At 41.8% G+C, this 25,418-nt stretch overlaps 1 protein-coding gene across 3 annotated transcripts in view; it reads left to right on the top strand.

The window, feature by feature from the left end:
• The window catches only part of LOC121856644 (acetylcholine receptor subunit beta-like 1), a 105,076-nt gene extending 80,081 nt beyond the window's left edge, over positions 1 to 24,995 (top strand). The window contains exons 4-12 of one of the 3 annotated variants that reach the window (XM_042352314.1): positions 5,997 to 6,106; positions 9,617 to 9,707; positions 11,822 to 11,992; positions 12,110 to 12,289; positions 14,831 to 15,006; positions 15,321 to 15,442; positions 16,543 to 16,655; positions 16,939 to 17,058; positions 17,794 to 24,995. In XM_042352314.1, the coding sequence (XP_042208248.1) occupies positions 5,997 to 6,106; positions 9,617 to 9,707; positions 11,822 to 11,992; positions 12,110 to 12,289; positions 14,831 to 15,006; positions 15,321 to 15,442; positions 16,543 to 16,655; positions 16,939 to 17,058; positions 17,794 to 17,958 (1,248 nt within the window). In that variant the 3' untranslated portion in view covers positions 17,959 to 24,995. Of the gene's footprint in view, positions 1 to 5,996; positions 6,107 to 9,616; positions 9,708 to 11,821; positions 11,993 to 12,109; positions 12,290 to 14,830; positions 15,007 to 15,320; positions 15,443 to 16,542; positions 16,656 to 16,923; positions 17,070 to 17,177; positions 17,771 to 17,793 lie in introns of those variants that run through there. The other 2 variants (XM_042352313.1, XM_042352315.1) reach the window with 2 other exon arrangements.
• The last annotated feature ends 423 nt before the right edge of the window (positions 24,996 to 25,418 follow it).

The raw sequence follows: 25,418 nt of genomic DNA, 5'->3' as shown, positions 1-25,418 counted from the left end.
TACGTGGAAGTAGAGTGTAAAAGAGACATTAATAAGTGAATGGCATTTATTATTCATTATTCTGTGATATTTTTATATTTGTAAAATGCTGTTATTACCAGGATAAGTGAGGGCATATTTTAGTGAACGCCTTACTGTATATTAAATGAACGCCTTATACCAAGTGAATGCCATATATTAAGTGAGCGCCTTATATCAAGTGAACGCCTTATGCCAAGTGAATGCCATATATTAAGTGAGCGCCATATATTAAGTGAGCGCCTTATACAAAGTGAACGCCTTATACCAAGTGAACTCTTTATATTAACTGAACGCCTTATACCAAGTGAACGCCTTATACCAAGTGAACGCCTTATACCAAGTTAACGCCTTATATCAAGTGAATTTGTGTTACCAGTGAACTTAAACCAAGTGAACGCCTTATACCAAGTGAACGCCTTATATCAAGTGAACGCCTTATATCAAGTGAACGCCTTATATCAAGTGAGCTTATGTTACCAAGTGAACGCCTTATACCAAGTGAACCCCTTACACCAAGTGAACTTATATCAAGTGAACTTATGTTACCAGCAAGTGAACGCTTATACCAGTGGAATATATACCCATTGGTGAATTAAACCCGAACCTATACTAAGAACGCTTATACCCGAACCTTATACCAAGTGAAGACATACCAAGTGAACCCAGTTCAAGTGAATCCAAATTAGAATAGGCCTTATATCAAGTCGCTAACGCCTAATACCAACGAACGCCTAATATATCAAGTGTGAACGCCTTTATATCAAGTGAACGCCATATATAAGTGAACGCTCATACCAAGTGAACGCCTTATACCAAGTGAACTTATGTTACTGGGCAACGCCTACCGAACGCCTTGTACCATGAACGCCTTATACCAAGTGAACTGACCAAGTGAACGCCTATAAAATGAACGCCTTGTACCAAGTGAACTCTTTATATCAAGTGAACGCCTTATACCAAGTGAACCCCTTACACCAAGTGAATGCCTTATACCAAGTGAACGCCTTATATCAAGTGAACTTATCTTACCAGTGAACTTAAACCAAGTGAACGCTTGTGCCAAGTGAACGCCTTATACCAAGTGAACGCCTCATACCAAGTGAGCGCCTTATATGAAGCGAACGCCTTATACCAAGTGAACACCTTATACCAAGTGAACACCTTATACCAAGTGAACGCCTTATACCAAGTGAACGCCTTATACCAAGTGAACGTCTTATACCAAGCGAACGTCTTATGTGAAGTGAACACCTTATACCAAGTGAATACCTTAAACCAAGTGAACGCCTTAAACCAAGTGAACGCCTTATACCAAGTGAATACCTTATACCAAGTGAACGCCTTAAACCAAGTGAATACCTTATACCAAGTGAACGCCTTATACCAAGTGAACGCCTTATACCAAGTGAATACCTTAAACCAAGTGAAGTGAACGCCTTGAACGCCTTATACCAAGTGAATACCTTAAACCGAAGTGAACGCCTTAAACCGAACAGTGAACCAAGTGCCTTATAAACCAAGTGAACGTAAACCGAACAATACCAAGGAACCTAGTAAAACCAAGTAAACTTAAACCAAGTGGAACGCTTAAACCAAGTGAACGCCTTAAACCAAGTGAACGCCTTAAACCAAGTGAACGCCTTAAACCAAGTGAACGCCTTAAACCAAGTGAACGCCTTAAACCAAGTGAACGCCTTAAACCAAGTGAACGCCTTATTATCTACAATAAACAAGACAATCGTATCTTTAACAAAACGTTGTACAGTACAATGATAAGATCTACTATGTACTGTAATAACCTGTACTGTTTCTCTGTGTACATGGTGGTTATCATACAGTCATGTACACTAATACTTTACCGTCTTAGTGCTGTGTGTGTGTGTGTGTGTGTGTGTTCTATTTCTGTAAACTAGAAAAAATAAGAGGGAGAGAAGGAAAGGAAGGGAGAAAGAGGGAAAGAGGATGGGCAGAGAGAGGAAAGGGAGGGACAGAGAAGAGAGGAAGAGAAAGAGAAACCGGGAGGTGAGGGAATGAGAAAGGGATAAAGAGAAGGGAGGGAAGGAAGGAAGGAAGGAAGTTAGTTAAGTAAAGGAAGGACATAGAGAGGAAAATGTGGGTACAGAGAGAGAGAGAGAGAGATTGAGGGAAGGAGAGGAAGAGGAGGAGAAGGAAATGATAGAATAGAGAGGACGTAGAGAGAGAGAAAAGAGGAATAGAGAGAAGGAAGATATAAATGATTAAGAGAATCACGATAAACAAGAATGAGAAGAGATCGGAAAATCACCCCCCCCCCCCCCAAAAAAAAAAACACGAAAAAAATTAAATGCTGAAGTTTTAATTAGTGTGGTAAGGAAGAACTTCACAGCCACTCGAAACTTTACCGCCCTCTCTTTAGTTTATTTCCCCTTTAAACACCTTGAGCAGTTTAACACCTCTGGCCAAACTTTTTTTTCTCCTCTGGCTTATTTTTCTGCTTTATTGTATATGTTTATGATCGCTTATTCCTCGATCAAGTCTCTCACCTACAAATGTCGTTTACTATTTTTGGGGTGTAATAATTTCACTTTGGAACGCGATGTTTTTGTCCCTCTGAACGATATTTTTTTTTTCTGGTGTGATATTTTTTCATTCATGTTATATATTTTCACATGTTGGGTATTTTTTTTTGGGGGGGGGGGGATATATCTATCACATGTGAAGTATATTTTTGAGTAATATATTTCAATAGGGTGATATACTTACATAAATGTGGATAGGAATTACAAAGCTAACCGAGTGTAATAAAATAATTCAAAATGGTCAATTAGTAGTGATAATTACTTGTATTGAAATTAAAAATCATTACAATATGGTTAAGTAAAACAAATGGGGGGATTTTTTAAACACTTGGGTTTTATATTTAATAGTCTTCTTCACAGCCTCAACTAATCCAGACGTGACAAAGGTACATGAATTATTATCCTCGTGAAAGACCACCAGAGTTAATTACTAATTGTTGTCTAGTGTAAGCAGTGACTTGATATATGTGCTGATAGATCGTAAATTAATTAAGCAAAGAAATTCAACCAGGAAACAGCACTCCTCTAAAGACTCGTCCGATATAAGATAACAGAAGTCTCATGCACATCCACTTAGTTTGTGGGGTTATGAGATATTGGTTCACACTCAGGATGGGATGGAGAAAGGAAACTCACATTGTGCTCTCTGTATACATATTGTATTGGATGTACAATGTAGCTTGATACTGGGTAAGCAGCATGGTTATAAGCGTTGAGTAGAGAGAGCTGGTTGGTGAGGGTGCCCAGAGGAGGGCACGCGGCTTGAGGGCCGTCAAGGTCGCCGGCGGGAGCGGGAGCCGCCAGGCTGGAGCGGAGGAGGAGGTGTTGCTTGCTGGTGGCAGTAGTTAGAATGAGGCTGGTCACAGCGGGGTGAGGTCTTATAAGGTGGGGGTAGGCGTGGGTTGATAGTTGACCCCCGCTCCGTCAGGCGGCGCTGGAGGCGTAGGCTGGGGAATTCGAAAAGGGTCGGCTGAGTGACAAACGGCGCTTGTAGGGGAGGAATCCACTACAAGTTCGTCGTATTAAGTTTCCCATTTTCTCTCTTTGTGTATCAATAGAAAACGGGGGCAAACTTTAGTAATAAGAGCGGCTGTATTTTAAGGAGTCCTAGCTGGTGTTGATGTCCTTCCAGTGAGACCTTATTACTGTAGTGTCCCAGGAACCACAACCCAGGATCGCCCCCCCCCCCCCTCCACCATCTACCTCCTGCCGCTGCTGGGTGAAGGATCCCTCTTGGAACCTGGAGAGTCCTTATACCATTCTAACTCGCTGAAAGATCTTTTTTTTTGTGACCAGAGTGTCCTTCGCCTAGTCCTACTGGAGGAGAGACCCTTCTTTTGGGGTCCAGGAAACCATCGTTCTGTTCCCGTCGGGATTATGAATTTCTTTTAATGTTTAAGAGGGACTTTTTTTATTATCCCTCGACAGAGACTTTTAACCCGAAGGAAGATGGAGTAAATCTGTTTGTCTGTCCTTCCGTCAGTCCTTCCGTCAGTCCTTCCGTCAGTCCTTCCGTCAGTCCTTCCATCCATTCTTCCCTCATATATATGTCCGTACGTGCGTTCAGAAATTTTCAAAATATCTTCAATAAAAAACAAAATGCCCCTCCTCCTATATAGAGAAACATACGAGTTGCTTTTTTTGTGTTGTTTTCTGTGTTGTGTTTGTGTTACATACTAGAGGAAAAACTTGTTAAAAATGAATGAATAGTGAATAATCTGGACTATGCTCAATTCACGAGTAAATCTATCTATCTATCTATCTATCTATCTATCTATCTATCTATCTATCTATCTATCTATCTATCTATCTATCTATCTATCTATCTATCTATCTCACCATGTCACTCCTACTGTTAAGAATAGCGTTGGGTTAAGGCGGTGTAGGATATCTCAGAAGAGGTCCTGTGTCAGTCCTCAGCCCCAGGACCCGGTCACCTACCCTGGGAGTCCTGCCAACTGTTGTATGAGCTGACGACACAACACCTTGTGGGCACGTGAATATGGTTCCCTTGTCTGTCGTATATTCACGATACAAACCTGAAATATTATAGAATTATTGAATGGTTTTATATATATATTGATTTATGTGACACTCATTGATCCTTTATGGAAGTTAATGATCAGCTTTAAAAGTATTATTTTCTATATGTCCAACGACCACTATCATTGTTCCTCTCCGCCATTGTTGTCACTCAATAGCGAGTCCTAATTGTTGGCTTCATGAACCAACTATTAAAATTGGGTAAAACTCACCTTTTTCTGACGCTACTAATTATCATTGCGAAAAGCTGACCCTTGTCAATTTGCGATTTTTTTCCCAACGTCTTGCAAACTGTTGCAGAGAAAATAAATCATGAATGAGGTAAAAATTCCTGATGCAAGTGTTTTATTTACTGCTTTTTTTCTCTCTCTCATTCATGAATAATTATAACCAGACTACAATTTCCAGTAATACAGATTTGAAATTTATTGGGAACTGGAGAAGATTTTTGTCCTTACGATCGATTTTCCGTCTTATTTAACTTGTCCATTAAGGTACAGTTGTCGCCTCCTGTCTTAAGTGTCGTTGTTTCCCGCCCGTGGCACCTCCAGTTCACCCAGCTGTGAATTGGTCATTTTACAGTTGGGAAAAATGAAGGCTGAAAATTGCCGTACCGGTCCTCAGTGTTCACTTCTGCACCGAGGTTTAGTATTCAGTGTCTTACAGCCTATGAGACATTTCTACTTTTAAAAAAAATCACCAACTTTTTTTTTTTATTCCCAAACAAATTATTTTTTATTTTCTTTCACCAATGTTTTCAAAACGTCACTATTCTGCGTAACTAACCAACACCTTCAGGACGTCGCATAATGTCTGCCACTTACTTATGCGACATATGTGTAAAGGTGTTAAAAATTTAGCTCAGGACAATCCGAAAACTTTTGGAGTGGAGGGCCGGGCCGGGGTCGCCAACCTGCAGACACGAGGGTAATACTTGGGTTAATGTGCTTGTGTTTATGTTAGGTTAAGGTAGTTCAGGTTAGGTTAGGTTCCGTTATATTAGTTTTAGGTAAAGTTGGACTAGGTTTGGTTAGGTACTTGGAGTAGATTAAGTTACGTGAGGTTAAGTTATATAAGACTATGTTAAGTTAGGTTACATGATGTTAGTTTAGTTTAGATTAGGTTAGGTTAGGTTAGGTTAGGTTAGGTTAGGTTAGGTTACATTAAGTTAGGAGAGGTTTGATTCGGTTAAATAAGATCAATTTAGATTACATAATGTTGGGTGAGGTAAAGTTAGCATTAGTTAGCTTCGGTCACAAGAAACACCTGGTGACCTAAATCAACTACCTAATTAATGCTTGTACCTCTTGCCCTTACCTGTATTCACCTGTGTGAGTCCAGCTTTTCTGAATAACACTGTCTTCCTCCTTACAGGTATGGAAAGACTACCAGCTTAGATGGGACGCAGCCGACTATGGTGGCATCAAAGTGCTTCGCCTTCCGCCCGATAAAGTATGGAAGCCGGACATCGTACTGTTTAACAAGTGAGTTTCGACCTTATGACCCTCTGTTTGTGGGGAGGGTAGAAGATAACGCGACACGAATCTATCCCAATGTTACCAAAACAAAAAATCCCTAGACACTTGTTATATCTGACATGGTAGGGAAAAAAGGGTAAAAAGATGGAGAAGAAGAATAAATATAGTGAAAAATGGGTCAGAAGATTGTATAAAATTAAGAGATGAATAAAAGGAAGAAGAGGGAGAAACCAAGAATGGAAGTAATAAGCATAAAGGCGCCTAGGATAATGGTGAGGGTGGTGGACAGCCAGGAAGCAACAGTGTGCGTGAAGGAGTGGATAGCATGGAGTCGGGTGGTGTTATGGGGGAGACGATTAATTATGTGAACCCCACCCCCTCTCCCTCTCCCCCTCTCCCTCCTCCTCCCCTTCCCCCTCTCCCTCCTCCTCCCCTTCCCCCTCTCCCCCTCCCTCCTTCCCCCTCTCCCTCTCCCTCCTTCCCTTCTCCCTCCTTCCCCCCAAAAAAAAATCTCCTGAACAACGAAAATGATAACACAGGAAAACGGGAAAGAGTTAGAAATAAAATACAATAAAGAATATGACAAAAACACAAAGAAGAGAGAAAGAGAAAGAGCGAGAGAGAGAGAGAGAGAGAGAGAGAGAGAGAGAGCAAGCAATAAACGCGTTCAAACAGCTCACTCCCATCGAAAAAAAATATTCAAAATATTACTTTCCGAGCGCAATAATATTAAAAGATAAAAGTTAGAGAGAAAGTATAAAAGTTTGACATATATATTCCTATAGTATAAGAGCTCTTGTTGTTAATACGGACATAGGTTACAGTTTGAGTTTTTGGACAAGAGCAATATTGTACACCAAATGTGTGTGTGTGTGTGTGTGTCCCTTCAGTACACACAGTCCCAGTACACACACCCAGTACACACACACACACCCCCAGTACACACACACACACACACCCCCAGTACACACACACACACACACAGGCTCACCAAACAAATAATTTCTTTTACTATAATGTTGAGTTCTAGAGTGACATAACCGGCAGCTGTGAGTGACAAGACCTTGACACTTATTGATTTATGACCCACCACCTGACACACTATGACTGAGCGTATAGCGATATATATATATGTCAAACACTAGAGGTTATATATTTAACCTTTGACCTTTAATTGTCCTCTTGACCTCTTACATGAACACCTGAATTTGTTCTTCTTACTTGTGGCAGAGTTAAGGTGAGGGGTCATCCTATGGGTCAAAGGTCATACGGTACTTGACCCGGGTTGTTTTGTGGTATATTATTAGTTTTAATATATATCTTAGTATAGCGTTAGTTAATGTAAAGACGTTACTCACTTTACCACAACATAACATTAAGAGTACACATTATATATTTATTTCATGTGTACAGTAAACGTTGGTTGTTGGAGACAGAGCAGTATATTGTGGGCAAGACTCAACACACCTGGCTACACAACACACCTGGCTACACAACACACCTGGCTACACGACACACTTGGCTACACGACACACTTGGCTACACGACACACTTGGCTAGACGACACACCTGGCTACACGACACACCTGGCTACACGACACACTTGGCTACACGACACACTTGGCTACACGACACACTTGGCTACATAACACACTTGGCTACACAACACACCTGGCTACACAACACACTTGGCTACACAACACACCTGGCTACACAACACACCTGGCTACACAACACACCTGGCTACACAACACACCTGGCTACACAACACACCTGGCTACACAACACAGTGGGTGGGTGACACAGAGACGCGCGTGCCAGTTCACCTCTCGCGGCCTGACCAAGGTTATGTTCCCTAAGAAACTAAATTTAGTCACGAACCAAGATAAGACACCATCATGTAAACTTGAAGCTGACCTGAAACTTGGTGTCAGGTGCAAAGGGTAGTAGGTATCAGGATAGTAGGTGTCAGGGGTCAGGAAAACACGAATCAATAAACAAAAGGTTATTAAAATAATCCATACTGGAGTCCTTGTCGAGTACACATGATCGCAACATTAATGCAACTGGTTATATTGTGATGTGAATTCTTGTTCATCTATGTAAGGAAGTATTTTACCTTACCTTACCTATTTACCTAATGGTCCTTCCACTAGAGGTGTTCAGGCCGAGGGGAGGAGGCCAGTAGCGTGTGTAGGATCCCTCCATTGTTCCTGATTAAATTTTGTCGAGGGATATTTTGAAGCCTAATACTGTTCTCGATTCCACAGCTTGAAGAAAAAAAAGATAATTCACTCCAAACTTTCATTTGTAAAGACTGAGTTATGGCGTCTCCCTGGGGGTGGTGCGGGGGGGAGGAGTCGTGTAAGTAATAGGGTTTTGATTTCATTGTCTATTTCCTCATATTTTTCTTTGTCTCGGTGATTTTGTGGTTGATATCGTCCACCAAACTATCAACCAGATGGTGCCAAGGGACTGTCAGGGCCGCAGCTGTACTAGTGAATGGCGATCGTTGTTCTGATCAACCGTGGAGTCATTTCTGTAATTTCCAGAGATTCAGAGTTTAGGAGGTCAAGCCTCAGAGGTAGAGAGAGCTCAGTGGCCTCAAATTAGTGTCAGTGGGAGGTAGAGCCAAGACGTACGCGGTCCCGGATGGTCGATAGAGGAAGTCAAGGGACGCTGTCAGGGGGGGTGGGGGGGCTGTGTGTGTGTGGTGTCGTGTGTCAGGTGTGTGTTGATGTGTGTGTCAGATGTATGTTGCTGTTTCAGTGTGTGTGTTGCTGTGTGTGTCAGATGTGTGTTGCTGTTTCAGGTGTGTGTTACTGTGTGTCTTAGGTGTGTGTTGCTGTGTGTGTCAGGTGTGTGGTGTCAGGTGTGTGTTGCTGTGTGTGTCATGTGTGTTGCTGTTTCAGGTGTGTGTTACTGTGTGTTTCAGGTGTGTAAGTGTTGTGTGTGTTGGGTGTGTGTTGCTGTGTGTGTCAGGTGTGTTATTGTGTGTGTCAGGTGTGTGTTGTTGTGTGTGTGTCAGGTGTGTGTTGCTGTGTGTGTGTCAGGTGTGTGTTGCTGTGTGTGTCAGGTGTATGTTACTGTGTGTGTCAGGTGTGTGTTGCTGTGTGTGTGTTAGGTGTGTGTTGCTGTGTGTGTCAGGTGTATGTTGCTGTGTGTGTGTGTCAGGTGTGTGTTGCTGTGTGTGTCAGGTGTGTGTGTGTGTCAGGTGTGTGTTGCTGTGTGTCAGGTGTGTGCTAGTGTTTATTGTTCTTACGGTATGAAAAATGGAAGTTATAACGGAAGGTTAGGTTAGGTTAGGTTAGGTTAGGTTAGCATCAGGGTAATTAATTATGCGTTTATCGTGAGGAATCCCCCGTTAGTCACCTTTTCTCAAGATCCCAGCAATGGCCTTGGATCCTAGGGCACACCCAGCAATTTCATGGGTTCCTAGGACACACCCAGCAATGTCATGGGTTCCTAAGACATACCCAACTACGTCATGGGTTAATGCGTGTCTTTTGTCCACAGCGCCGACGGGAACTACGAGGTTCGGTACAAGAGCAACGTACTTATCTACCCTCACGGCGAGGTCCTTTGGGTGCCTCCTGCCATCTACCAGGTCAGTCATCTACCCGTCTAATGGGGCTATTTTATCGACTCTTCTACTCTGTTAAGTAAATCATCTACTTAAAAACTTATCTAATGGGGGTAAAAGTTACTTATCAACTTATATACTGCTTTAAAAGTAACTTAGCTACTTATCTACTGAGGTAAAAGTCACTTATTTTCTTATCTACTGACGTAAAAGTCACTTAGCTACTTATCTACTGAGGTATAAGTCACTTATTCACTTATCTAATCCTAAAAATAATTAATCTTAATTTATCTATGTATCTTGTTTCTAGCTTAACCTAACTTAATTTAACTTGGTCCTAACCTAATCCCTTCCTAACTTAGTCTAATTTAATCCTAACCTCACCTCACCTCACCTCACCTCATCTCACCTCACCTCACCTCACCTCACCTCACCTATCCCTTGTCGTTCTACTAGATTTATTCTGCCTATCCACCCATCCAGCCATCTATTAAGTTATCAATCTAGCCACCTTGCTACCCAATTATTCATGTCAATCTATCTTTCTATTCACCCATTATTCAATTTACCCACCTATCCATTAATCCATCCATCCATCCATCCATCCATCCATCCATCCATCCATCCATCCATCCATCCATCCATCCATCCATCCATCCCTCCCTCCCTCCCTCCCTCACGCGCCGTAATACCGCCGTCGTCAGGAGCCCAGTACCCACACAAGACGCTCTCCGCTCCATCTCAACCCGGAGTTAATTTCAAAAGTTTCTGGTGTGAGCAAAGTTCACTTCCAGCTGAGATTAATTGTATTAGACTCTTCTTCTCATCTCTGAGATGAGGAGGAGCGAGTAGCCACAACTTGCGGTGAGACCCAAGAGTTCGTTCAGCTCCGTGGCTCTATAAGGCGGTCTTAAGTCCACCTCTTGACTTCTTTGACAAAGCCGTTATATTAACCTCGCTGAGTGGTCGAGGAGGGTTCAGCTCACTGAGTGGTCGAGGAGGGTTCAGCTCACTGAGTGGTCGAGGAGGGTTCAGCTCACTGAGTGGTCGAGGAGGGTTCAGCTCACTGAGTGGTCGAGGAGGTTCAGCTCACTCGAGGAGGTTCAGCTCACTGAGTGGTCGAGGAGGGTTCAGCTCACTGAGTGGTCGAGGAGGGTTCAGCTCACTGAGTGGTCGAGGAGGGTTCAGCTCACTGAGTGGTCGAGGAGGGTTCAGCTCACTGAGTGGTCGAGGAGGGTTCGGCTCACTGAGTGGCCCGGGCTGGTTGAGTTCGCTCGGTGACAAGGACAGGCTCAGGCTTGATCTCCCTAGCTGGTTACATCTATTAACCTTATTAATATGGCTGTAACTATTAAGCTCGGTGACTAGCCTCAGTTAGCTACGACAGTTGAGGGACTAAATGTGTATGAAAGGCTCAGTGAGTGGCCAGTGGATATGGAAAAACTGTATGAGTGACCAAGGGAGGTCTATATAGGTTCGATGAGTGACCAGGGGGAGAACGAGAGCTTATAAAATCCTTGATGAGTAGCCAGAGAATGACCAGGGAGGGAGGATGGGTGTTTATAAAATGCTCGGTAGGTGGCCTGGGAGGGAGGGATTGTTTATCAATGCTCGGTGAGTGGCCGCCCTAAATCCCTGGCAGCAGGACATGTTCCCATTCTTCATTACCTTCAGGGGTAAATGATTAATGGATCCCTTGTTTTGACTCTGTTTTGGCCCGCCCATTGATTTTTATTTATTAATATATCAGTGCCAGACCATCATGACTCTACTGTGAGGGCGACCGAAGGAAGAATTTAGTGAAGTGGGTCGTCTTTAGGGCGTCCACCGAAGGAAGAATTTAGTGAAGTAGGTCGTCTTTAGGGAGTCCACCGAAGGAAGAATTAATCCTGTAGGCTCTCATCTCCCGTCCATTATTCCCTCCCTTTGACCTCGTGGGCTCTGATCCGCTTGAAACGTACAGTCAGGTTTGTTGATATTCTCTGGGTGTTTTTTGTTGGTTGTTGTTGTCTTTAAGCTTCCGTTTCACGCCTGAGTTGAAGTGTGGTAGTGGTGGTAATAATGACAACCTCCTCTCCCCTCCCGTCCCCTGCCCTCCCTTGCCCACAGCATCACTAACTCCTTCGTCTCCTCCACAGAGCTCCTGCACCATCGACGTCACCTACTTCCCCTTCGATCAACAGACCTGCCTCATGAAGTTCGGCTCGTGGACGTTCAACGGGGATCAAGTGTCCCTCTCTCTCTACAACGCCAAGAACTTCGTCGACCTTTCCGACTACTGGAAGTCCGGCACCTGGGATATTGTAGAGGTACGAGAGAGAGAGAGAGAGAGAGAGAGAGAGAGATTCTATTTCATGTACGTAACCAAACAACCAAAACAACAATGACTGTAACACAAACAACTAACACTCTACTTTATGTTGCAGGTGCCGGCATTCCTGAACGTAATTAACAACACGCCTCACCCCACGGAGACAGATATCACTTTCTACATCACCATCAGGAGGAAGACCCTCTTCTACACCGTCAACTTGATCCTGCCTACTGTGCTTATCTCCTTCCTCTGCATCCTCGTCTTCTACCTCCCTGCTGAGGCTGGTGAGAAGGTGAGGCAAGGAGGGTGAGGTGAGGGAGAGAAGGAGTGTGAGGTGAGGTAAAGGAGAGGGGGAGGTGAAGTGAGGGAGAGAAAGGGTAAGGAGTGGTGAGGTGAGGAGGGATGAGGGAGAGAAGTTGAGTTGAAGGAGAGAAATGGTGAGGAGTGGTGATGTGAGGTGAGGGAGAGTTAAGTTTTAGTTTAACAAATTTATTGACAAAGCTTGGAGTACAGTTTGCCTATTGTGAGTAATTCAGTCAGTTGGTGTCACTTCTCACTGCCACGCAGGACAGAGGTTCATACACAAAGAAATACATCATATTTATTGACAGTGCATATAGGTCAGAATCATGTGGGTAATGTCACTGTTCACTGCCATGCAAGACAGTGGTTCATATACATTGGTCGTCATATTCTAATTGAAGACTAATCAGTGTGGCCTAGCAAATTTGGGAGAAACAGCAAGAATGTCCCCAAGAACCCCCGATTCAACATAGGCGAGGGAGAGTGGGAGAGAGTGAGAGGGAAATAAGGTGAGGGGGAGAGGAAAGGTGAAAGAGATTAGGAAAACAGTGGTACAGGAGAAGAGATGCGGGAAGAACGAGGGAGAAAAGGGGAGGTGAGGGAGAGGAGAAAGACAGAACGAAGAAGAAAGAGTGGGAGAGGATGAAAACTAATGAAAGAAATGTGAAGGGAAGGGAAGGAGGGAGAGACAAGAGAGGGAAAAGGGAACCAAGAAACATGGAAAAGGAAGGAAGAGGGGGAAGAGGAGGAGAGAGTGTAAAGATAATAAAAAGAGAAATATGGTCAGAGAGAAAGGAAGAACCGTGAAGTAAAGAGGGAGAAAGAGACACTAGAAATAGGAGAATGGAAGAGAGGGAAAATACGATGAGAAAAGTTGGAGAGAGAGAGAGAGAGAGGGAGGGAAAAGTCAGCTAGTGAATAGAAGGAATGGGCAGAAAGAAAGATAAAAGAACAGTTTAAGAATAATATGATAATAAATAAGGAATAAAGAGAGAAAGGAAAGAGACGGAGAGGGAGAAGGGAATAGGCAAACGAGAAAGAATACAGAAGGGGGTGAATAATTATAGGAAGATTAAGAAAAGAAGAATACCTCCAGAGAAAAGGGAAGAGAGAGAGAGAGCGAGAGAGCCAGTGTACCGCACCACAGAGAAGTAATTTAAAGAGGACATCATTAAAGATAATTGTCCTCCAGACTAAGATGGAACACAGGGAGGAAGGAGGGAGTCACCACTATGGCTCACAGGAAGGAGGGAGTCACCACGATGGCTCACAGGAAGGAGGGAGTCACCATTATGGCTCACAGGAAGGAGGGAGTCACCACTATAGCTCACAGGAAGGAGGGAGTCACCACTATGGCTCACAGGAAGGAGGGAGTCTGCCACTAACTCACAGGAGGGAGGAGTCACTACCTATGCTCACAGGAAGGAGGAGTCACTACTATACTGGAAGGAGAGTCACTACTATGGCTCACAGGAAGGAGTGCCACTGGCTCACTCTAGGAGGGAGTCACCACTATGGCTCACAGGAAGGAGGGAGTCACCACTCAGGAAGGAGGGACCACTATGGCTCACGGGAAGGAGGGAGTCACCACTATGGCTCACATGAACGAGAGAGTCACCACTATGGCTCACAGGAAGGAGAGAATCACCACTATGGCTCACAGGAAGGAGGGAGTCACCTCTATGGCTCACAGGAAGGAGAGAGTCACCACTATGGCTCACAGGAAGGACGGAGTCACCACTATCAAACATTATTTATGGAAGACTCGCATATTTATCTCAGCCACAGTCCATCACCTCAGAACAGTATTACCGCTGTGGGCTTAACCCCTTGAGTACGATATCTTAACCCTTGAGTACGAAATCTTAACCCCTTGAGTACGATATCCTAACCTTCCGGGTACAATGACCAGTGCATGAGTACGATATATTAACCCTTTGAGTACAATAACTTAATCCCTTGAATATGATATATCAGGGGATTAAGTTATTAAAACCTCTTAATTACTATAACTTAATCAATAGAGTAGGATGACTTAACCTTTGAGTACAATAACTTAATCCCTTGAGTACATTGTCTTAATTCCTTAAATATAATGACCCAATCCGTCTGGTAATGTGGGAAGGTACTCAAAAGGATTAACAGGGGTTTCCTTACAGAAATCAAATCTTAATAGTTTTCAATAATTCTGATTTTACATTTACCTCTAGATGAGTGCACCTTTAATTAAGAAAGACAGAAACTATAATTCGTTAATCCAAAGATACAAATTATGAAGCATGTAAAATTATCTCTTTTTTTTATGGTGGACATCTGTTGTTTAATTTGTGGGAAGGAAGTTGAGACTGACAGATACTGGTGGATGTCAATATATCTTCTTGTATATAGATGCCTTTTTGTTTTTGTTCGTGTCTCATAAACTCACAACCCTCTTAAGTACTTGTTTCATCTCGCTGCCAGATACACTAAATTTTCGAGACCTTCACCTCTCCCCTTCAACACCTCTAACAGGACCAAATTACACCCACAGGTGACGCTGGGTATCTCCATTTTGCTCTCCCTGGTTGTGTTCCTGTTGCTGGTATCGAAGATCCTGCCCCCCACATCGCTGGTGCTTCCCTTGATCGCCAAATATCTCCTCTTCACCTTCGTCATGAACACCGTCTCCATCCTCGTCACCGTCGTCATCATCAACTGGAATTTCAGGTGAGTAGACGAGAGTTTCTTCAGGTGGGTTACGGCGCATGGGAGAGAGGGAGTGAAGTAGGGAGGAAGGAAAGGAATTGGACAAAGGTTGCTTCAGATGGGTTACGGTTACGGAAGGGAAAGAGACAGGGGAGGAAAAAAAGGATAAAGGGAGGAAGAAGGGAAGAAACAATATTGATTGTGAGGGACAGAGAAGTCTACAGATTGTTAGTTATCATTAATAATGTATCATTTGTCTGAGAATGTACCGTACAGATGAGAATAGCAAGTTAATTATCATTCCTGTCGTTCTAATCCACACATTCTCCCTACAGAGGTCCAAGGACTCATCGAATGCCCAACTGGATCAGGGTAATGTTTCTCAAGTACCTTCCCATCATGTTGTTTATGAAGCGACCCAAGAAGACTCGCCTACACTGGATGAATGAGATGACCGGTCAGTAATCTCACAACATCAAGCACACGAGTTTAGCATCATGCACAGGTTCAGAATCATGTGTAAGATAGAATTTTGCACAAGTTAGAATCATCATATACTCGTTAGAATCATGCACGAGTTAGATTCTCAGCATCATAGAGCAACTCAACTATCACCTTTTTGTCATTCTATTATGCCAGTTTTAGCGGCTTTGTCTAGTGGATGAAACGTGAACTAGGCGGCTGGTGGTATGGAACCCCCGTGACAACTTTACAAAGGGGTAAAAAAAAATCAAATTTTCTACTGCTTGACAGCCTCTATGAAAAAAAAAACAGTAGGCATAAAAGGAGTTATTTTTATTTTTATTTTTTTTTAGATGGTGGAATATACTTTAGAAAATACAGCTATGGTGAGACTCTTATATCACTCAGCTTCATTTAACAGTACCCACATCACCTGAAGATTAGACACACCAGCTTATTTCATCTAATGATTAAATAATAAACAACCTAAAGCCACTTGGGATGGGGGGTTAGGTTAGGTTAGGTTAGGTTAGGTTAGGCTAGGTTAGGTTAGGTTAGGTTAGGTTAGGTTAGGTTAGCGTTGGGGTGTTCACTCGTCAGTTAAAATAAGGTGAAATAAGTTAGGATATCTAATCTTCAGGTGATCCCAATATCTTGCTGTTTTTAGAAGTATCGTTAGTCAGGTAAAAGTCTCTGATCATACTGCCGTAAGGAGCTTATTGATAAGGTTCATTGCAGCTGATCACATGTAATGAGTGACAATAACTGATATATCGATGGTATAGTATCTCAGAAAAGTAACTGTTCACACTGTGTAAAACATTGAGTCCACGGATGATAGATATTGAGACAAGCATTTACTTTGGTATCATGAACACAACTGTTTATAACGTTAAAAACAGAGGCTCTCACGTTGACCATCAATAAAACACTTATACGCCTTTATTGAATACATAAATTATGCAACCGATTCCAGTTTCCGAAAATATTGGTGTTGTTGTTTTGGAAGGTGGACAATTAATAGCAGAACATTTTTTAAACTTCCCTTAGAATTATAAGATACTATTAAATGTGAACATCCTTCCGTCACGGCAGGAGTTCCCCCACATCACCATTACGGCTCCCCAGAGGTCGACAAAGGAACCAGTAAGATCGAGCAGATGGAGCTCTCCAATCTCCACCACCCTAATTGCAAGATCAACAGAGAGGTAAGCAGTGATCATAACGCCACGCTTAGGTGTAAATCTTTACTATTTGTTGAATCGTTACATTTAATAAAGAAATAAACCTAATTGCTATTTAATTCAAAATGTAAATTAGAAGAATTGAAAGAATTGGCTTGACAATGTTTCGACACTAACTTACATACAGAAGCTATAACACTTAACAAGCTGTAGGATAGTTGAGGAGAGGGGGGAGGAGGGGGGGGGGCATGGTCCTACAGGTTCGGGTAAGATATTGGTCCTAATGGAGTAGTCTCCACTGTTGCAGATGCCGCGTCGCGAGTCTGAGAGTTCAGACTCGCTGTTCATTACTCCGGAGGCGTACAAAGCGACAGAGGCGGTGGAGTTCATAGCTGAGCACCTGAGAAATGAAGACGAGTACATCCAGGTGAGTGGTAGGTGGTGGGGGTATGAGTACATCTAGGTGAGTGTCAGGTGCTGGAGGTATGAGTACATTTAGGTGAGTGTCAGGTGCTGGAGGTAAGAATACATCCAAGTGAGTGGTAGGTGGTGGAGGTATGAGTACATCTAGGTGAGTGTCAGGTGCTGGAGGTATGAGTACATCTAGGTGAGTGTCAGGTGCTGGAGGTATGAGTACATTTAGGTGAGTGTCAGGTGCTGGAGGTAAGAATACATCCAAGTGAGTGGTAGGTGGTGGAGGTATGAGTACATCTAGGTGAGTGTCAGGTGCTGGAGGTATGAGTACATCTAGGTGAGTGTCAGGTGGTAAGTTCTGGAGGTTAAGTTAGGTTAGGTTAAGTTAGCATTATAGTTGTTAATCTCCAGGGAAATAAGCTGGGTACTTAATCTAAGGGTGTAATAAGCTGGGGTGTCAAATCTTCGGTGAAATAAGCTGGGGTGTCTAATCTTCAAGTGATGAGATATTGTCTGATGGTGGGGTGTAGTGAGGGTCACCAATACTACTGTGTGTAAATCATTCAAGTCATGTGATCCCTGATAAAAGATGTGTATATGAACGCCAATCAACGTAACATTTGAGGTTACAGAGTCTAGAAGAAAATAGTATCCGATTTTTTTGGGTCACTGTTGATGTTTATCGCAGTATTTTCTTCATTTGTGTATAATTTCCATCTTTTCTTCTCTCTTTATCTTTGTCTTTCAGATACGAGAAGACTGGAAATACGTCGCCATGGTGATTGATCGTCTCCAATTGTATATCTTCTTCGCCGTGACCACCGCCGGGACGATTGGTATACTAATGGATGCTCCTCATATATTTGAATACGTTGACCAGGATAAGATTATTGACACATATAGAGGGAAGTGAAGAGAGAAAACTTTTATCGTGTTGGAGTTCAACGTGTATAATGTAAAATGCAAAAAAAAAAAATACTGATAAAAAATGAAAATGTTTTTACACTGGAGTGGAGGTGTGTAGGTAACGAGGGAGATTGAAGTCCCAGGATGCTGAAGGATGTAAACCCTTGTGTATATATCTCTCACTTGCTCTCTCTCTCTCTCCCTCTCTCACACTCTCCCTCTCATTTCCTCTCTATGGAAGAAGCATGAGAAAAAGAACAATTGCTCTCGTGCTTTAGAAGAGATGAAGAAATAAAGAAAATGAAGGAAAGAAATAAAGAAATGTGATATCTCGTGTGCAATGGTCGCTGACACAACACCAAATATTTTAAGAGAATATATATATATATATATATATATATATATATATATATATATATATATATATATATATATATATATATATATATATATATATATATATATATATATATATAAGGTTCAAAGTACTCTTTTATCATGGTGCCAATTCTGTATTTGTGCTTTTGGTTGTGTTAAATCAGTATTATGGGTGGTGAGGCAACGAGTCCTCACACACACACACACACACACACACACACACACACACACACTGTTAAGACTCTGGAGTCCTCTGAGGGTTCTTTTGTGGGTCTTCTTGGAGTCTTGGAGCCTTCGGGGTTCCTCTGATTGTCCTCCGGGGCTTTCCAAGATTCCTTGCAGTTCAGCTTGTGGGTCCTCGAGGTCCTTCTAGGGTCCTCAGGGTCCATTTGGGGTCCCAGCCGCCTCCTGGTTCGTCGTGATGACCGCCAGGTGTCTGTGAGAGTTTACCTGTAATACCCTTAACCCGTATTTTCCACATGATGGACAACTTGAAGATGCTCACCCTGTTGTGTAAGCTTCTCAAATGTATTATTCTCCCCTTCAAAAAAAAATATACACATACAGTATATATATATATATATATCACATTTATAACAACGGTAAAATACAAAGATGTCATGAGGTATACCCAGTACACAGAGGGTGTATATCCTTGTTTTTAATATTCGTTATACCAAAAATGAATAAGTATTTCTAACCTTCAACTCTTCTGGCATCACTGCTCAAGACAGACAGCAGAGCCAGCGATGGTTTACGTGTGCCTCCGTGGGTGTGAGAAATTTTGGTGGCAAGAACGAGTGTCCGTGGATTCGTGAGTGTTATATATGTATCAGTGTATACATGTGTGAGTGTCTGTGTCGCAGATAATCGTGGAAGTGGAGCACGTATTGCCAGAAAATCAATATTAACATTTTTGTTGTTTCTTTGTTGTGGTGAGCGTGGCTGAGCTCGCTCCAGACGCAGGCCACCGCGATCATGTGTATGTCAGGCCAGAACAGAACAATCAGGATAATGATTAGATATTTGTAGTTTTCATAGGTGCGAACTTTAGCGACATGTTTCATATGTTTACATATATAAATAGGTATTAAGTAAATTTGTATGTAAATTATTACATGGTTTGGAGTTCATGCTCAAGGTCATACTTGATGGCACTCCTCGGGTGAGGCGAGAGGAGCGTCACCCCCCCGGTACGCAAGAGGCTTGCTCGGGTAGACGCCTGGTGGAATGCAGTGCTTGTCTTTTCATTATTAGCATGGACAATAGAACATTATTTTAAATGAAGAGAAAGAGATACAGAAGAACTCTCTATTGTCTTGCTCACAAGTATTAGTGCATTTCATTTGGTCTTGGATAGTTATTATGCTTTAACGAGTGTAAGTTACCTAGCATTTCCTGCTCCGAGGAGCTTGCTTCATGCTTCTGTCTTCAGGTGCCTCCGAAAGCTGAATTCTTTATCAACATGATCGTTCCTTGATCAGTCAGAGAACTCCCAGCGTGTGCCACTAGCTTCTGACAGCCCTCCGATAGGTCAGCGAATCGTTCGCTTGATCAGGGATTCTTTTTCGAATGCGCCCAATTCCTGATGGAATTAAAAGTATTTTTAAAGAGAAGAGACTATACGAAGCATTGTATCATTGCGAAGATATCTTTATATGGTGTGATTAATCTCGGTTACATAATCATTAGCTCTTCAGTTTTCTCTAACAGTGTTATATAACCCTTGGGGGTCTTTGACTGTTTTAGACTTGGTTGAGGCAGTATATTGCGTGAGCCTTGATAAAGTTTCGCGGCTAGTTTTAAGTGGTACTCAAGAGGTTACGGGTACTGGATTTTCCTATCAATGCCATGGTACCTTTAACTGCTAAGAAACACAAGCGCTGATGGTTCTTGTCAAGTCTAAGTTTTCATAACTCATTTTTTCGCGGGTGTGTTATCTGTTATCAACATTTAGATAGACACGTAATGTTGATTTCAAGTCACTGGTTAAGTTTTGATCATTAAAAACTTGAGTGTGACATCCTGATTCAGAAAACACAGCTAACTAAATAATTGTAATATTTCCATCTCAAGAGGCGAGTGCTTGGATCATAAACTCCCCGCCCCGCTACCCGCTATGTCTGTACTGTTAGTGGAATCAAAATAACAAGCCTCTCCTCTCAATCCATTTATACGTGTCTGTTGCGAAAGATTTTATTTGCCACGATGATGCTTAAATGAGCTGAATATATCGTAAGCTCTTTCTTCGTTGTGTGTTGTATTCGTTTGTTTGTTTGTGATAAGGTGTTTGCCTAATCCAGCAGCTGAATCTTGCAATTTTTAAGTGACTGGCCAAATTGGCTCATGTTATCAGTGTTTTTATAGAGTGAAGTGTAGGATGAAACATGGATCCAATACAGGAGCTGTTACTATGTTTTACTGAATGAAAACTATACAGTACAGAACTGATACAAGATAACAAACAAATGTGGGCATCATCCATTTAGAAAGACATACGTCATTCATCCATTACATAATATATATATATATATATATATATATATATATATATATATATATATATATATATATATATATATATATATATATATATATATATATATATATATATATATATATATATATATATATATTGCCCTATTTATCTTGAAGAATAGGAAGTTCCTTTGCTTTTTATTTATTCAGAATTTCCACATAGCAAAGAATACGGATACTATTGAGAAATTTGTAGTGCGCAAGTGTGTGTGTGATTTTCAGAACATGAATATTTTGATACTGTAGATGAGATAACCAAATATTTGCTTCAAATGATAAGGCTAAACGGAAAGAACGGTCGCTATAGAGGCTCTCGCAAGTTATAGAAAATTCTTGAAACGGGAAATCAGTGGAGGCTACGACCCTATGATGAGAGGGAATGTGCCCTAAGGCCAGACGTGTATTGTGTCTATAAGTTCATCTATTATTGTTTTATATTTTCACTATAGAAAACTTCTTCTAACTGTCTCAAAGTTCCGTCACACCACCAGCGGAGTGTCACTGAAGCTCCTCCAACACACCGCTTGGGAGAGACCCCCGCACGCTGGGCTGACAGTGACTCGGGTCAGTAGACTAAGTTAGATCTGGGTTTCTATAATAATATCTCATATACTTCCCGCCGCGTACGCTGTAAATGCTAAAAGGCTTTCTAATTTAGGAATAGATTTATTATCTAGTGTTTGTTTGTTAGAACTACCTATCTGAAAAAAAAATAACTTTAGAGGATGTAGACGAATCTAACAGTATCAGTTCCCCCTTCTTGATTTACAAAGCATCACAGTTTTAGGTATAATTTCCAACATCATTACATTATCGCTTGAGTAAGTCGTTCAAGGTTGTTCGGTACTCACAACATTTCAACACTTCCTGTTTTAAGTATTTTTGTAAATGTGTTACAACACATTTTTGGGACTGATAATGAAATCGAGTAAAGATGAGTGTGAAATCCCTTCAGGGTCTAGAAAAATAACCAATCTCACACTGGTGTCAACAGTCGGTCAAGTCCGTAGTCTACTCTGATGACTTAAACATTGTAGTCCTGTTTCCCGCTCGTCGGGGACCAGCTCACCCGCCCACACGGCTCCGTTCCCTCCACCACACTCACCAGCCAACCGCCATAATTTCTTTACTGTTTTTATTGCCTACTATGGTGTTGTGACTCCGCGACTGTGTGCATCTTAGTGAAAGTTTATAGAGATTTGTTATAGCGGATGACCTGAGCAGTCGTGTGGTGATGAGTGGCGGCGGTGATTTGTATGGAGTAACACAACAAGGCCATCCACCCAAGTCCTTGTGGGCGCGTCAACACCTCACCCACAATCCGAGTTTACAATTTGATATGGATGTTTCAGTTAATTGTTAAACACAAAATATCCAACAATATCGCCCCCCTTTTGCCGGTATATTCATTAGTTGTGGGTGGCAAAAGATTTAATGCATTATTTTGTATTAATTTTTGTATTGCTTTGTTTTTGTTTTAAGCCGCAATATAATTTAACAAGAGACAAAGAAGCTGTTACGGGTTGTTTTCTTGTTACATTCAATGGTTCCTGTCCACACTTCTGGGTTTCTGTGCCATACATTGTGCTCAATACTCTTCTGTGCACACCACTATTTGGTATACATTCATCCGTACACACACAACCACTTCGCATACATGGCTTTTACTTTCATGACTATTTCCTGTACGTTAACTTGTATACGCCCATGACTTATGAGTCTATGTAGCATTTTATACTCCACACACACACACACACACACACGCACTGGCGACTGTACAGGCTACTTATTTCAGTTCTTAAGTAAGCATTACGAAAGTGACAATCATGCTACAACAGTCTGCCTCCCTCAACAACCATCTGTTTACTGTGGCGGGAAGGAAGGTCTCACATGACGCCACACTTCTTCCAACTCTCTCTTCGCTGGCAGCTTATTCAATACTGAGACATCGAGTATTCAGCTTCAACTTAATAATCCGATCCCATGCGTGAATAGGAGCTTCTTCTATGTACAACTTTTAAAGGAAAATTTATTTGTATTTAAACTGAGTACGAGCTTGCTTATAGTGAGGACCTGTATCATTTTAGTTTCCTTCCTGAATAACTATTGTGAACTGTGTGGAAGTAGATAATAGCCTATGTTCTTTAAGAACACTTTATTTAAATGTAAGTAATCACTTCTTTTAAATTAACTATTCAGTAGCATATAAAAAGGGTTTATTTGGAGTCATCAGTAGTTATGTTAGACGTAAGTAACAGCAACAAACCCAAGAGTTTTATCTCATAATTTTTAATTGTTGTTGGACTGGTGTTAATTACTAACCTTGTTACCTAGTTGTTGGAGCGCAGTAATAACATTATAACAACAAGCAACTACGAATATTGATTCAAGTAATGGATTACTTCGATTAAAGTATTCAGTAAGAGTAACGCTATATATTTTGACTGTACCCTATAGTCTTCTTCAGCGGGAGAGGACCGTAGGTTACAGTCAAGATACAATGTTTTCTCTGTATTATCTTCTCTTACAGTGGGATTTTCAGTTTTATAATTTATGTGGTACTACATAATATATAAAACCCAGTATCTGTTGCTCTTAGGTTTGGTCTATCGCTTCCACCCGAGTCATTTTACTTTTCAGAAAAAAAATCCTCAGTATTTGCTGCGTCAGACTGCTGGTTAAGTGAGATGAAGTATATCTGAGTTGAGCCCTTCATAACGGGTCATGTCTCCCTCAACCACCACTTTAATACAGTACCTCGACCTTCATGTTAGTCATAACTGTTAAAACACTTCATCGGAAAATCTCTTATTTTAATTTAACTGATTATTTTAATTGACTTGGTAATATTTAGTGTCAGGGTGTACTTTAGGTAGTCTGTCTGTCGGTTTACTCTTGCGAACTATATAATTGTCTCGTTATGTATAAGACAACGGATTTTTTTTTATTTTTTTTATTACTGTCGATTTTTAGTTAGTAAGATTTCAAGACTGATACTGAATCTTAAGTGTGGAATTTCCCTTCTCTCTGGGTCTGTTGTGTTAATTCACCCTCACCAAGTTTTTAGTTAGCTTTTTGTTCACGTCGACTGCATCAAGAGGTTCTCCCTGGAACAAATTTTACGCTCGAAATTTCCAATATTTTCGATTTTCTTATGAGGCTCCATTGGTTCCTTCTCTTTTGTCTACCTCAATAGTGGAAGCTCCGATCTGAGACTCAACCTGAGGCTTCTCATTTTGGGAAGCCTCGCCGCGTGAGACACCAACAAAAGTTGATACTTGTTGTCTTTCTCCCAGTCGTTGGGACAGACACAGCCACAAACTACCAAGAATCGCTGTTATCTTTTAGTATAATTTACCGCTCTGGAGTGCTCATAGAGAACTGGACTACCAGCTCTCAATTTCAAGCGATATTAACCCCTTTTACACGGACATCCATGTCATTATTTTTTTATTATCTTGAATTTTGAGTGAACAGTATTTGAGTTGTTTCTTATTAATGTAGAGCGCATGAAAAAAAAAATAGTGGGCTTTGATATATATTACATGGAATATGATAAGAAAAACTAAAAAACGGCTATCTCTGTTCATCAAGTATGCTACGTGATGGAACTCACTGCTCAATGATTTCCTATTTCTCCCCCAAACCAGTGTTGGAGCTGGTCCAACCTGGCTCCCCGCGCCAGACACATCCACCCAAACAAAGCCCGACCCGAATGTAGCAATTGGGTCATTATGGCTTTAATTGGGTGTGATTTTTCTTTGTTATTTTTCTTATTTTTGTCTTATTATTATCTGGCCGGGGAAGCCAGATTTCTATGGGACGGGCGCCTTTGTTCTGCCGAATGGAGGAAGGTACCCCGTGCCGCCCTCCTCCCTCCCCTGCCCTGACGCCTCCAGGGTAAGGCACGTCCCCAAGCGTTACCCTGAGGGCGCGACGGCCATCCCTCCCCAACCCCCAGACCATTCCCCTCCCTCCCTCCCTCGGCTTGTGCTACCGTCACGAGGCTTACTTGCCCTCCCCCCTCCCCACCCCCCTGCTAGGCACTCTATAGGGACGTAGGAGATCAAGAATTTTGTATAGTGTATATAACTACGTTGTTTTAAGCAATAAAAGCTGTTTAAGAGATGATGATTTTTTCTCGTGTTCCTCAATCTTTATAATTTACCACAAATATCTATCACTTGTTGAAACTTGACTACAACAAACGTCTCTGTGGCGAAAGCTGACATCACCCTACAGGTAGTGTCATATTAGGAGTTTGTTGCACTTGTTCTACATCATTGTAAATTGTATTCAGCCAGTTGTGGTTTCAAACACTACAGAAGAGTTTTAAGGTAAAGAAACCCAACAAACATCTACTGCGCAGTGTAAGTTGCCTCCATTACTAACGGGTACAGTGGCTGGCGTGTTTTGTGGGTGTGGCACCACTGTTTGTTTACATCACAGTAAAACTACCAAAATGGGCAGAACTACCCACACTATAGTAACCAGACCAAGGATGGTAAATAAACAGCCCCCACACCACCCCACTATCTGTCAAGGCGCGCA

This window comes from Homarus americanus, unplaced genomic scaffold, assembly GCF_018991925.1.
Source record: "Homarus americanus isolate GMGI-L3 unplaced genomic scaffold, GMGI_Hamer_2.0 scaffold13603, whole genome shotgun sequence".
In the NCBI taxonomy this organism is placed as follows: Eukaryota; Metazoa; Arthropoda; class Malacostraca; order Decapoda; family Nephropidae; genus Homarus; species Homarus americanus.
This window is presented reverse-complemented; position numbering and strand designations above follow the sequence as displayed.